General features: G+C 41.0%; 1 protein-coding gene across 1 annotated transcript in view; it reads left to right on the forward strand.

The window, feature by feature from the left end:
- Window positions 1-14,714, forward strand: part of LOC118413314 (dysferlin-like) — a gene marked incomplete in the record, with an annotated part of 58,406 nt that overhangs the window by 28,740 nt on the left and 14,952 nt on the right. The window contains 17 exon segments of the mRNA XM_035816622.1: window positions 493-623; window positions 1,243-1,416; window positions 2,433-2,511; window positions 3,172-3,249; window positions 3,622-3,803; window positions 5,019-5,168; window positions 5,905-6,003; window positions 7,793-7,874; window positions 7,877-7,953; window positions 8,359-8,521; window positions 9,728-9,801; window positions 10,234-10,347; window positions 10,768-10,896; window positions 11,671-11,826; window positions 12,639-12,730; window positions 13,311-13,481; window positions 14,133-14,278. Coding sequence (XP_035672515.1) covers window positions 493-623; window positions 1,243-1,416; window positions 2,433-2,511; window positions 3,172-3,249; window positions 3,622-3,803; window positions 5,019-5,168; window positions 5,905-6,003; window positions 7,793-7,874; window positions 7,877-7,953; window positions 8,359-8,521; window positions 9,728-9,801; window positions 10,234-10,347; window positions 10,768-10,896; window positions 11,671-11,826; window positions 12,639-12,730; window positions 13,311-13,481; window positions 14,133-14,278 — 2,097 coding nt within the window.

A 14,714-nucleotide genomic window follows, 5' to 3' on the forward strand; every position in this document is an offset into this window, starting at 1 on the left:
AACATTTCTGCATTTACAGTAATCTTCCTACCGTATTTCAAAACTAACTCTTAGGTTAATTCTCAAACTTAGTAACACTAGTTTTCCTCTCTTGCCAGCTGACTACAGTTGTGTGCGTAGTCCAGTGTTAACGGCCCTGCCTCTGTCAGAAGAAGCCATGAGTGCGCTTCTGGCTGTGTCGGTCACCCGACATGCATACTACCAGAAAGTGTTGCAGACCTTAGGACAGGGCATTAAGCCTGGTCCACTGTTTATTGTGCTTGTCAAAAGAGCTAATAGGGGAATTCCTCTTGTGCAATGGACTTGCGTACTGTACATATATTGTCTGCCTTCTTTGTCACAGCCAGTGGAAGAATAGCTCTTCAGCGAGTTAAACTAAATCAATATCACTTTCTCTTTGTCCCGACCTAGGCTTCTACCTTAGTCAGGAAAGACTGAATATCAGTGATTAGAATTCCCCAATTGTTCAGATTGTCATGTTAAACACTGCAGGTTGGGAGTATGCTGTGGAGTCCACTCTATTGGGCTGGAGCCCCGTGGAGAGAACCTACCACATGTGCAGGAGGCGACGCTGGGTCCGCAAACGCACCTCTGTTGAGGACCATAAAGCTCTTGCCAAAAAGGTTTGTTCTTATGACCTACATTTTTGAAGTGGTTTGTTACATTGGTGGACTATTGTTGGGCCTATTAGGTACCACCTTTTGCCTTTCAAATTATCACCAGCCTTTGGTAGTCACAGATTTTGCAGCCAAGCAAACAATAACAGATCAAAGGACTCTTAAGCTGGGGGTCCCAAAAAGCCTTAGGATACAAGTACATTTGTGTATGTAGGTACGTAGGTATGTAGGTATGTAGGGTACCAATAATTTTCTATTCCCTGGAAGAAAACTACATTCTGTGAAGCGTGCGAACCCAGAAGTTAGGTTGGGTTATACAATCACATCCCACAATCTCTTGCCATTTTTGTTAAAATGGTGGCCCCCCATTTTGCCAAAATATTGAGGATTATGCTAAAAAAAAGTGCTTTGAGAGCTTGATACTGTCTTTTTTGGCAAGAAATACTGTGTCGAGTATGAAATTTATGTCAGCAAGTTGGTATGGAGTTCTGAAGAAAATCATGTTCAGAGCTGTAAGCTTTCAGCTGATATGAAAGAACTATATGTTATACCGGTAAAGCTTTATGATTGTTCATTCTGTGACTATACAGTTTATTACATTGTGCAATGTTACGATCATTTCCAGCAAAAAATGGCGCAGGCCAAAACAGAAGGGTGGGAGTATGCCCCTCTGTTCACCATGCGTTTCCACGTGAAGAAGCGTAAGATGGACATGGTGCGCCGACGACGCTGGCATCGGAAGATGACTGCACAAGACAACTCTGCGACTGCCATTTTTGCCATTGAAAGTAACAGAATGGTATGATAATCTTTTTGATGATAAATAAAGTATCGGGTGTATTTGCAGCCAGTAGGTACATGTATGCAATTTTTTTAGTAATGAGGCTGATTTAAGCTAAGGGCACAATCCACCTTACGTGCAAATACCAGCTGTCTACGTGCCAAAACGTGGGCAATCTTTTGGGATCCGTAAGTGGTAAGTACTGCCTCCACACGAACTCGTAGGGAATTCGACAGATTTTGGAGCACGTAGATACACCGTAGGACTTTACATGCAAGCAAAACTTTGCATGCCATGCGTTGATGTACTTCCTCCCTGCTCTTGCCAGTCGTTCCCCACGTTTTCAGAAATATGTGGCGGACGTGGCCTCCAAAAAAAACGTGCGGACAAATTGCACGTACGGCGGGTTGTGCCCTTAGCTTTACGTGGTGGAGATGCCTGGGACCCCCATTTTGCATCCCTTCCAAAAGACGCATTCTTGAATTCTTAGTCTAGCTTCAGCATCCCGCCATCCTTGGTGGTCTCCCATACAAGTACTGACTGGACTGCACGTTGCTTTACTTCCAAGATTGAGGGGATCGGGTGTATCAACACACCACACGGCCGTAGGGTAATACTGCAAATGCATTTAAGTTCGAGGGGATTTAATTTCGCGGTAGTGGGAAAAGGGACTTTTCGCGGTGGCTTTAATTTCGCGGTAGCACCATGCACTGTAGTCTCTTACTGCCATGGAAAAATGTTCGCGGTGGTTTTAAGTTCGCGGTGAAGCGGCCATCGCGAACATTGAACCACCGCGAAAATTTCTGCATGTACAGTAATCTTTAATATAAATTCATACTCAGAGGCTGATTGCAAGTAACAAAATAATGATGAATATCAAATAATATACAGTGAACAAGATTCTATCTTCATTACTTTTGTTGCGGATGACAATGGGAAACTAAATGTCTTACTTTTGGGGTGATAAGGAGGTCTCATGATTTTGGAGGTGTTATGAAAAATTTTGACTTATTTTGTGAATGATTGTTTGACAGAATCCTGATGATGATGACAGTGATGATGAAGATGAACCCAAAGCTGTCGCTGCACCAAGAGTCTTCCTCAGTTATGACAGTAAGACCATTGGAGATTCAGCCTTTTTTTACAATAATCTATTCACTGTTACACATATTGTTCTCATACGTGGTGTGTATTGTACATAAAAATGATAAATTTGCTATCAAAATCATGTTAAGTCAACGCTTTTGTCCAGTGCATTACATCTATCATGTGTTTTCTGGAAAAATAATATGGCACTAGTTAGGGTTGGGGACTGGTACGTTGTACTGGTAAACGTACCGGTACCAAACCGTTTTTTCTTCTTGGACCGGCAGGAAAAAAATGGACCTAAAAATCAGTGGACCAGATTTTTGACCGGTTGACAGGCATCCCCATGTTTTGGGGCTTACTCAGGTTAAAGAAAGTATCAAGAACGAGGTAGAGTTTATAGTAATTTTTTACAGTCAAACGTACAGGGGTTGTTAGCATTGTTTACATGAAGATTGGATTTTAGAACTCCAGGGGGAGAGGGATACTCCACCAATTGCAAACAGATTTGTAGTGTAATGGACCACTGTTTTGAGTATTGCCCATTCACATTGTTTTTCACAGACAATCAGAACCAGAACCTCAACAGGACCTGGACCTGAATTATCTGTACTGGTACCCTACCCATCCCTAGTACTGATGATAATGCTCTTGTGGTGGTTATTCGTCTCTTCTTTTTACCCTCAGAACCTCACAAGTACCAGCTTCGTTGTTACATCTATCAGGCAAGAGACCTGTTAGCTGCAGACAAGGACAGCTCCTCAGGTAACAACATTAAATTCACTACATTTCATGATAGGATGCTCAAACATGTGACATCTCTACAAATGGATGAAAATGTATGTTTACCTACGAACGTTTAGTAAGAGTAACATCCATCACTCTTCTTCAGCATCACTAGAATGAACTGGCAAAAACAATTCAATACAAGTACAGCTACATTGTTTGTAACTGAAAAAAATGGTTGAACATGTAAGGATTGTATGCAAGTGTCCCAAATATGTAAATCTGGACTTAAAACATTCAGAAAGAAACCTTTGTTTGTATCCAGTTGTAGAAATTTAATTGTATTTGAATCTTGTTTACCTGGATGTCTAACCTTCATAAACGTAATCCTGTTTTGTGGTATCTACGTAGATCCCTTTGCGAGTGTGAGTTTCCTGACCCAGAGTCAGGAGACAGAGATAGTGAAGCAGAAGCTGAGCCCAGTGTGGGACCAGACGCTGCTGTTTGATGAGATCGAGATCTACGGCGACCCTGCCAACATGGAGCGTGCACCCCCACATGTGGTAGTGGAGCTGTTCGACCATGACAGCTTCGTAAGTACGAATTTTTTCAAAAGGTTTTCCTGACTCACGGGTCATTTTCCGAGGAACATATTTCAACAATCTTTTATCCCCTGTTTCAAATGTTTACATTTCCATGACCACCATACTACATACTACAATTCTGGTACGTCTGAAGTCCTAGGCTTTTCTCAATTTTGCAAAGCGATCAGTCAAAAATCGCCATGTGCGAATACGGAAAACACTGCTGTGCACACGTATATCGGTATGTGCCCTGCGACTGGAAAGCTTACCCGTGGAGGTAATGGTACAGTCCGGCATAATGCAACTACGCACGCACGGACTTTTGACATTCCTGACATTCCTGTACAGTTTTTGGAATACTTTGCAAACGGTCACACACTATACTATTAGGCTCGCCCATCAGGCGTCGCCAAAAAGGACAAAAAGGACATGTATATTGGAAGGTTCAGCCATATTCACAAATATAGTCATAACAAATACTGTAAATGCATTTAAGTTAGCGGGGATTTACTTTCATGGTAGCGGGGAAAATGGAGTATTCGCGGTGGTTTTAAGTTCGTGGTTAATTGGTCACTGCAAAAACCTCTAACATTTCTGCATTTACAGTACATTTTGGATATGTGTCATTCCAAATACAAGTAGCAATTGTACATGTAGGTCTATTATAACTCGTTGAAAGGTATAGTGAATGTAGATTAGTGTTTCTGTTGCTGATACCTTCATCGGAATGTTTTCATGTATGTTTGACCTTTACCTGTACATGTATCATGAAGGATTCTATTCTAGGACTGCGGACTTTTAAGATTTCTTGGGTCAGCAAAGTGTAACGCTAGTTCACCTTTATTCGTGGGTTAACCTATATCCGTTGTTTAAAAAACAAGGTAATTAGGGATACAGTATCAAGTCAAAGGACTTTTTAAATTGCAAGATATTTAATATACGGTTTGAAACCACCGTCTGTCAACTTGCTGTCCCAAAATTCCTTGTTTTTTCTATAAACAACGGATATAGGTTAACCCATGAATAAAGGTGAACTAGCGTTACATGTACAAAACTTGAAGCTCTACAAAAGGTAGCTCTCAGCCCTCTGATTTCAATATTGAGTTTGTGCCCGACTGTAGTAGGACGTGGTGTTAATGAGGATGAATTGTGATTTGTTGAATGTAGATGACTAATCTTTAAGAAATTTATATATTATAAACATGCATTGTAATTACACTACAGGGTAGTCCTGAGTTCCTGGGCCGATCTGTAGCCACACCGATGGTCAAACTGAACACTGCCGACTCCCGATCCCCCCGACTGGCGTGGTTTCCCGTCATGAACGGTACCAGACAGTGTGGGGAGCTACTGGCCACCTTCGAGCTCTACTTGGTACACAGTTCTTACTGTTTATATCTGACAGAATGTATTGTGTAGCTGGTGCTCATACATTATTGTACATTACACAAAATACATATTAATGTGAAATCTGGTATATGATTTGTTTAGGCCATTTCTTTTCTGTAAGAGCCTTTAATGTTAGAAGTATGCTTCATGATACATTTTGTATATGATGACCTAATATACAAATGTATGATGCTCCAAATATCATAAGTGAACATCCTTTTATCATTACAAATCTTTTCTAATGCATTTTTAATCATTTTACATTGATATTGACATTGAATTCGTACTTTCCCAGAACTATCGTAGAGTGGAATTTGTTATCACCAAGTACAGTAGGGGCATCTTCTCTGGGTAGTTTTAAAGAACGCTTGCAGATAGATGTGGAAAAGTTAGGTGTAATGGGTCGTTATACCGGCTATATAGATACAGATACAGATACAGATATTTGATTCAGTGATAACACTGCGATTTCCAATGACCTGCTTATCTGGGCCTGTAATGAAACAGTACTGATGTAAGGAAAAATTGGGGCTGAAGATAATGACAAACTTGATAGAAATTCTAAGTTTTGCATTGCAAGTTAATTTGTTATCAAAAGTTTTGAACATAGACAATAACTGTATTATTCAATGTAGATATGATATGTTGTTACTTACTACATGTATTATTTCTTTGGAAGTTTGACTTAATGAATGATGTTTTTTTGCTGATGAATCAACAGGCTGATGATGATGAGCTGCCATTCCTCCCACCCAAACGTGGTGAGGTGTACAGTGTTCCCCCAGACATCAGACCTCTCATGCAGAGGACGGCTATAGAGGTAAGACTTATGATCTTTACTCTTCTCAAATCTCTTAACGTGGTGAGGTGTACAGTGTTCCCCCAGACATCAGACCTCTCATGCAGAGGACAGCTATAGAGGTAAGTCTAATGTTCTTTACCAGGGCTTGAAATTCATCTTGGGGATTAGGTACACTGGTGCACCCAGCCTAAGAAATTGGGTGCACCAAAAATATTTTGGGTGCACCACTTTAAATTGAAGTGATAAGGCCACACCAATTTAATTTCTTTGTTCACGGATTTTTTCATAAAAAATATGGAGCGAGAGGGCGAAATAAAAATAAAAATAAAAACTGTAAAATGGTTGGGGTAAAGGTAACGGCTAATCCAAAACATAAAGAAAAAACGTTTTCAGCTTGAAAAAAGTACAAAAACACTATTATTGTACAGTAACAGCACCTGTACCCACACTTTGAGCTTATAATATAAAGGCCACTTTGCTAGACCAGAAAGTTGGTGAATAGTTTCATTAATGGTGAAAATTTGCTGAGTGGTAATTTTTATTTTTATTTTTTTCTTCCAAAAAATAGGAGCGAGCGAATCCGTGAACCAAGAATAAAACTTAGTTACAAGCTATCAAATTCTTAAACCATTCTTAAGTACCATGATAGACATTTTTATTATCCTTCTAACACTTAGATGTCAAGAATATGATGTATACTAGTATACTTTGGAATCTTTACATACACAACCTAAGAAAATATTTGGGTGCACAGGGCAGAAAATAATTGGGTGCACAGCTCCAGTTTTGGGTGCACATGCACCCAGTATTTCGAGCCCTGTTTACTCTTCTCAAATCTCTTTAACTTTTGTTCAATATATTGGGCAAGTATAGCTCATGTGTATAATGCATAGCATCACATACATTGTACAACCTCTTATATCACCCTAAGGGAGTGAAGTATTTTCTTTGGTTAATGTCTATCTGTCTGGCTGTATTACAATGTCTGAATGCATCAACGCCATGGATTATCATCATCATCATCATCCAGGCGTGTTGGTTGCATGGATGGCCATGACTCTCTTCCTCCATCCTTCCCTATCCTCCATAGCTTTGGGCAGTTTATGGATTGGCTATGGATTATACTTGTCTTAAACGTGCTCAAGGCGTGGCTCTCCTCAAACACGGGACCTCCATTTAACATACTATCCGTGGGATGGCCATAACCAAAGTTTGGTACTCATTTCCACCTGAGTGAAGTAATTTATATATGTACTGTTAAGTTCTTTTCCCAAGGGTACAGGATTTCATGATCTCTCTTTATACTACAATTTGTTATACATAGTTACGAGTATTCAATTTTGTAATTTCAATGGATTTAATATATATAGAATACAACACGGTGTATTCCGTATCACCCGAGGTACCAGCCAGACCGCAGGTCGGATCGCACGAGGGCCGAGGGCTGGGACCGAGGGTGATGCGGAATACACCGTGTTGTATTTTATTTATGTCATACCCACCTGAGAAAACCACTGTTTTGATGCGAAATGCGCCAGAAGTTGAACAAATTTGTTGCCCTCGAAAAAAAAGCGTTGCAACAGTAATGTTCCAACGTCCAAATCAGGTATTCGAACTTTCGATGGCGCCGTACTCAGCCCACTCGAAACAGTTCGATTTATTCGAATGGAGCCCGTGTGATAAGCCTGGGCCGTACGGAAAGTTATCACCCGGTCCGAAACACCCGTATCGAACGTTTTCGCATCACAGGTATGACATACATTGTAAGTATATTGACAAACCATGTGAATGCTGTTGTAGCTGGCAGGCTGTATGCTGGGGAGTTCGGAACATGAAGAAGTACCAGCTCTCTAATGTCAACTCCCCAAGTGTTCAGGTGGAGATCGGAGGCACACCCAAGAGACAAAAGTCATCAAAAGTCTCAAGAAAAACCCAAACTTCGATGAGCCTCACCTATTCTTTGATGTGGTAAGCAGAAGTTAATCTAAAGTATCTGTGTAATCTCAGAGTACATATTATTATGCAGCTAGCAGTTGAATGATGGCCATTTTGGATTTTCCAGTGTCATCAGGGTCATGCACCCAAATGACAAGACAGACACATATTCCACACTATTTCAAGTTCATAGGGACTTACAACTGGAGATGACTTATCCATACTTTCAATCATGGACTTACACTCTTCCAGCCTTGTTTTGGTGTATGACCCTGGGTGACCCCAGAAAATTAAAAAAATGGCCACCCTATCTGGGATAGGGTCTATTCTCACCATTCCTGATACCCCCAATGTGCTCTAAGACCACCATTTTACGACGAACAGTGAATTCTACAAATGATCTTCATGAGATGTGATTACTCCTCTACATTTTTACAGTATCTGCCTAAAGAGGACCTCTACATGCCGCCAGTCAACATCAAGGTCTTCGATAACCGGCAGTTTGGCCGCAAACCACTGGTCGGTGTCCACATGGTGCGGTCACTACGGGACTTCATGGCGGAGACAGCAGGCCAGCTGGCAGATTCTACAGAACCTGCAGGTGTGACACTTACTTTAATATTTTGTGTGAACTTAATTCAGCAATTAAAGCATAAAGGGGATTCTTGAAGTGTTAAAGGTTTGTAGACACAAATTGATATTAATCCTTTTGACCATATTATAGTTATGTTCTTATGAACTTATTGCAGTGCAGGTAAAATTGGAGCTGTGCAGGTATTTCTGGTGTCTACCTGCACCTTACCTGCACTGGACAATGTACTTGGTTTTATACATAAATGTCCTTTGATGTAGGTGTACATGGATTGTTATTAGCTGTATTGACTGTTACCACCTATAAAGTATGAAAGAAAAAATAGCAATGGTTCCTGAACAATTTTAGTATGATCCATACCTCCTATATTCAGAGTGGTGCAGGTAAAATTTGTCTGGTGCAGGTAATTTTCAATGTTACCTGCACCAGTGCAGGTTTGCAGGAGAAAGTATTTCGAGCCCTGAGTAATACATTGGAAACACATATTTGCTGTGTTGTGTTGGGTTAGGTTAAAGCACCACCAACTGACCAGTCTACCTGGTCCCGACCTTTTAGCCTAGTGGTTAGTGCGTTAGCTTGTTGAGCTGACAGGCCCGGGTTCAAATCCTGGGAGCCAGGGGACTGAACTACTTGCCTCTAGTGTTTTAGTGGTTACCACACCAACCCTGTAAGTAAAGACCAAAATGTGCCGCACATGTGTACAGGGATTTCTAACTTGGAGATTTGAGCTGAATGACTAAATGATTGTTTACTCATAGCAAAGTATGGATTGGCAGGGCTCGAAATACTGGGTGCATGTGCACCCAGGTGCACCCAAAATTGGAGCTGTGCACCCAATTATTTTCTGTGGGTGCACAGGGTGCACCCAAATATTTTTGACACATAACATAGAAGATATCAAAGTATACTAGTATACATAATATTCTTGACATGTAAGTGTTAGAAAGATAATAAAAATGTTTGTCATGGTACTTGTTTAAGGATTTGATAGCCTATAACTAAGCTTTATTACTACTATTATTAGGTTACTACTTAAATTTAAGTGGTGCACCCAAAAAGTTTTTGGTGCACCCAATTTTTTAAGCTGGGTGCACCAGTGCACCTAATCTCTAAATTTCGAGCCCTGATTGGTGTTATTCTAACATTTCTAACTGAAAGGTTGAATACAATATCAACTATGGATGTGAAGTTTTACAGTGTAACCTTTTTTTTCAGTGCTGCCAGCCACCATGGATAACATTTCTCTTGAGATTGAGGGTCCGTCTGACCAGACCATCCCACATGAGAAGGTAACATTTATCATTAAAAGAAACTAAATGATAATGCCATTGATATGCAATTAATGACAGTTAATGTTGTTCTTAAACCAAACAGTTTTATTTTCTTGTATCTTACATCTGACCAGGCGATTCATCTTGCAAAGGTAAAATTACCTTTATGTTGATGTTGTTGCTGTTGTCCTAACATTGATAACAAGTAATGCTGCATTAATATTGGCCATGGGTAAAACGCTTGCCTTTCATGTAATCCAATGTTTGATTCCGAACCAAGTCATACCATGACTGTAGTTGTAGATTTTAAACTAGTTGGACCACTAAGGAAAGTCATGAGTGTAGTTGTCAACTTGGTAAGTGATACCATTCTACAGACACTAGTGTCACGTACTTTTACTAAACTGGTTCTTGTAAATCAGAATGAATGACCTGTGTTGTTTGTTGTAGGGAGGATCCGCGACAGAGGGGATGGACTGGTGGTCGAAGTTCTATGCCTCCCTTGGTGGGGAGTATGCAGACAAGTGTGGAGATTACCTACAGACTGGACTGGACACCATACAGGTGTGTTTTCATGTATTATCTTTTAGCCAGGCAACGTTGACCAATCAGAAGGTCCCATTTCATGACAATTATGAGTTGGAGAAGGCTGAGCGGTACGGTGGGTTAACTACATGTTGTACATGTATATTACAGGTGTACCCCCATGAGTTGGAGAAGGCTGAGCGGTACGGTGGGTTAACTACATGTTGTACATGTATATTACAGGTGTACCCCCATGAGTTGGAGAAGGCTGAGCGGTACGGTGGGTTAACTACATGTTGTACATGTATATTACAGGTGTACCCCCATGAGTTGGAGAAGGCTGAGCGCTACGGTGGGTTAACTACATGTTGTACATGTATATTACAGGTGTACCCCCATGAGTTGGAGAAGGCTGAGCGCTACGGTGGGTTAACTACATGTTGTACATGTATATTACAGGTGTACCCCCATGAGTTGGAGAAGGCAGAGCGGTACGGTGGGTTCCGTGACTTCTGCAGCACCTTCCAGCTGGCACGAGGGAAGGCTGATGAGGATGAGGAGGCTGAAGAGGTCGTGGGAGAGGTCAAGGTAAGCTGCTAGTACTAGGAGCCTGAGTTCTCTACACTGCTTCCTTTTTCCCCATCAGTTACAGTATTACTTAGACTTAGATCCTCTCTTGTCTAGTGACACATGGGGCAGCAAGCAGTCTCCATTCAGTGCAGTTTTGAGCAAGAATTTCCGCTTCCTTCAGGTTAATCCCCAATTGGCCAAGGTCCTTCTGTAGCATGTGCCTTCAAGTTAATTTTGGTCTTCCCCGTTTTCTTTTTCCATTGTTGTGTTGCCAGTGCAGTGCTGTTTTAGCGTGTCTATCCACAGGCATTCTGAGCACATGTCCTGTGTACTTTATCTGTCTTTCTGTGATGGTGGTGCTAAGATGGTGCTAAGAGTGCAGAGGATACTGTAAGGTTATCTAAGTTTGATTGGACTAATTGGGGTATTTGAAGTTCGCAGTGGGCACATAGTGTGCATCATTGCAGGCAGAAAATCTGTTCATGCTGTGATGATTTTGGAGTAGGCAGGTCACAATTAAAACTGTTAAGTTGACATGAAACCACTACAAAGGTTTCTGCTGTATCTGTATCTGAGATACAGATACAGAAACCTTTGTAGTGATTATTCTGTATCTATTAGCCAGTATAACCGCCGCTTGGTGTAACACACCAGCGTAACACACCAGTTTAATGATTACTGTAACAGTACTTCTCCAGTAAAGCTAAGAACAGTGCACTCACAACAGTACCATCTAGTAATAATTTACTGTCCTGCCTGAATTATACCTTGATGTTTCTTGTCATCGTCCAGGCCACTTTTCGGATCTACCAGCTACCGCCGGATCCTAAAGCCGATCTGCCACCGCGGTTGTTGGGGAACCTCCCCGGTACTGGAGCGGAGGAGTGCCTGATCAGGATCTATGTAGTACGAGGCATGGACCTTCAGCCACAGGACCAGAACGGCTTGGTATGGACTTTCAACGACTTTCATATACAGTCTTGTAACTGACATTTTTTCAACCCTACTGCCAATATGATATCCTAGTGGGTAGATACTGTAAATGTACATGTCGGTACACGCGGTGGTTTTATGTTCACATTTTATGCGAGACCACTTCACTGTGAACTTTAAATCAACATGAACAATTTTTCCCTGTAGTACATGTATGTGATTACAGTGTATGAGCCAACCGCAAACTCAAAACCACCATTGACACTCCATGTAAATCCCAGCAAACGTAACTGCATTTAAAGTAACTCACTGCGCGTTTGCATGCAGGCATTGGCGGGTTGAAATGCCAGCCAGGTCATACCAAAGACTTTGTACATACTGTATAATGCTCTCAGCAGACAGGTCCTAAGGTCTACCTTGGGAAGATATACATGTACATGTAACGACATACTGCTTAGTACTTATGTGTAGCAGTTCTAGATCCATGAAATGTGATATGGCGGTTACACACCACTACCTCTCACTCACTCACTCACTCACTCACTCACTCACTCACTCACTCACTCACTCACTCATCCTCACACACTACTTCCAATAGCCCCTTACACCTACCTGCTTCCATGCTATGGTATGTGCATGACTTTGTGAACCAAGGGCCATAGAACTGGAACTTCCGTATCCATATACACCAGTTTAACAAAAACTTACAAGTTGATGTTAACAACTGCTGACTGTGCCACCTTCAGTACTTGTTTAGTAGGAGACTAGTTGAATCTAAGTTTTTGAACGTCAGACTTAACTCATGCTTGCAATGCTGTTCATTCCAGTCGGATCCGTACATCAAGATCAAGTTGGGAAAGAGCAAGATAAGTGACAGAGACAACTATATCCCCAAAACACTGGATCCCGTCTTTGGCAGGTAAAGCATGGAGTGTGAAAAGCATTCAGAGTCTGTGTGAATTGTCTAGAAAATTACGTCAAATTCAGTTTGAGACACACTCTGGAAATCAAGAGTTTGCAGGAAAGACAGAGTAAGTAGTCCCTGTCAAACCATGAACTTATTAAAAAACACAGCAAAAATGTCTGAATTTACAATCCTAACCATGGTTAGTATCCAGTGTACAAAATACTTTCCTTGAGCCAGGTTGCACAGTGTGTAACCTGGGGCAAAAACTAGGTTGCACATCTGAATTTCAAGTTGCATCACCTACAATTGACTAATTTCTGAAAAAAAGGTACAATACCTGCATACATACGTCGTGTTACTATCATATTACTTGGAAGCATGTTTGTTTCAAACTAAAAATCAAAGATAATATATTGTTATACTGGAAAATTACAAAATTGACCTATGAATTATTAACAATTTATAATAATGGTATTTTGCATACTGGTATCACAGTAACCCTTGCTACATAGTCCCCCAATTCTATTCTTCACTTTAATTCCCTTCAATTCAGGATTCGTTTCAAAGTGATAACTTGTTGCCGTGGTTACAGAATGTACGAGATGACAGCGACCATTCCTGTGGAGAAAGACCTGACCATCACCGTGATGGACATGGACCTCATCAGTTCAGACGACCTGATTGGTCAGACCATGATTGACCTGGAGAACCGGCTGTTGTCCCACCACCGGCCAGCCTGCGGGCTGCCCAAGACATACTGCATGTGAGTCAATCTTCTTCCTTCTGAGCATATGACTACTGTACATTTGGGAGCTTGCCATGTTAAAAGATTAAAGGGGCATTCCACTCCAGAAGGGAGTGTTATTTTCTGTCAGATACTTAGTTTAGGAAGTAATAAATGTATACCCATCAAAAAGTATTCATTGTTCTACTAAACTCCCCTCTTATTAGATTAATAAATCTCAACCTATGGCTGAATACAATGCCTGACTTGGGTTAGCTCACAAAACTAAGTTCAGGAGCACTAAGAAGAACTTGTCTCGTTATGTGGTTATTTGATATTACATGAGCAATTGGCCTTCTTGATGTGCTTAGTGCTCCTCCTTTTTTCTGAAAAAATTCGCAATTAAAGGGAGCGTTTACACGTATAGGAAATAGATGGTTAGGGTCTGCATGGGCTTAAAGAGTGTCATATTGTTTTACTAAACGTACATCACGTAATTTACTACAAGTGGAATTCCACAAAAGGTCAGCTGATTATGATTTCATTGATACATTATCTGTTAGAAAATAACACTCTGGATTGGAATTCCATTTAACTAAAAGTATATCGGTGCTTTCCAAAGGCTTCAATTTAAATGTCAAGTTCACTCTTAGATTTGTTTTTATTTACACCAAATGTTTGTTTCTGCAGAAGCGGCCCCAACAAATGGAGAGACCAACAAGACCCCAAGACAATCCTGGAGAGCCACGCACGGCGTCGTAACCTTCTTGGGCCGGAGTACGAAGGAACCAACCGACTTAGGCTGGGCAACAGGGTCTACAGTCTGGAGCAGTTTGGTAAGTACCTTCTACTGTCCATTCGGTAAAGTTTGCATCAGCATTAAAGAAATCCACAGTTGTAAGTTCACAGTCGAAATACAGTTGTATTAGCAACACAGTCAAAGTACTGGGTGCGTGTTTGTGGCTGTGATGAGTACATGGTGTAGAACTGACTTGAAAAAAACGCAAACTTAGAAATAATGTACATTTACCCCAAATATTTGACTTTTGTGTTCTCAGTGTTCGCGGTGGTTGCAAAGAAATACATTGACCACAAATTTTTTGGCTTTTGTGTTCTTGGATTTCACCGCCACCTTTTTGATCGCTTCACCGCCATTCAAAATCACCACAAACATTTGTGACTACTGTATATGGAGCAACCGCAAACTCAAAACCACCACGTTCATTATTGACAATTTTGTATAGAAGTTTTCTTATGGCTGGACACAACATC

The sequence above is a fragment of the Branchiostoma floridae genome, chromosome 4 (assembly GCF_000003815.2).
Source record: "Branchiostoma floridae strain S238N-H82 chromosome 4, Bfl_VNyyK, whole genome shotgun sequence".
In the NCBI taxonomy this organism is placed as follows: domain Eukaryota; kingdom Metazoa; phylum Chordata; class Leptocardii; order Amphioxiformes; family Branchiostomatidae; genus Branchiostoma; species Branchiostoma floridae.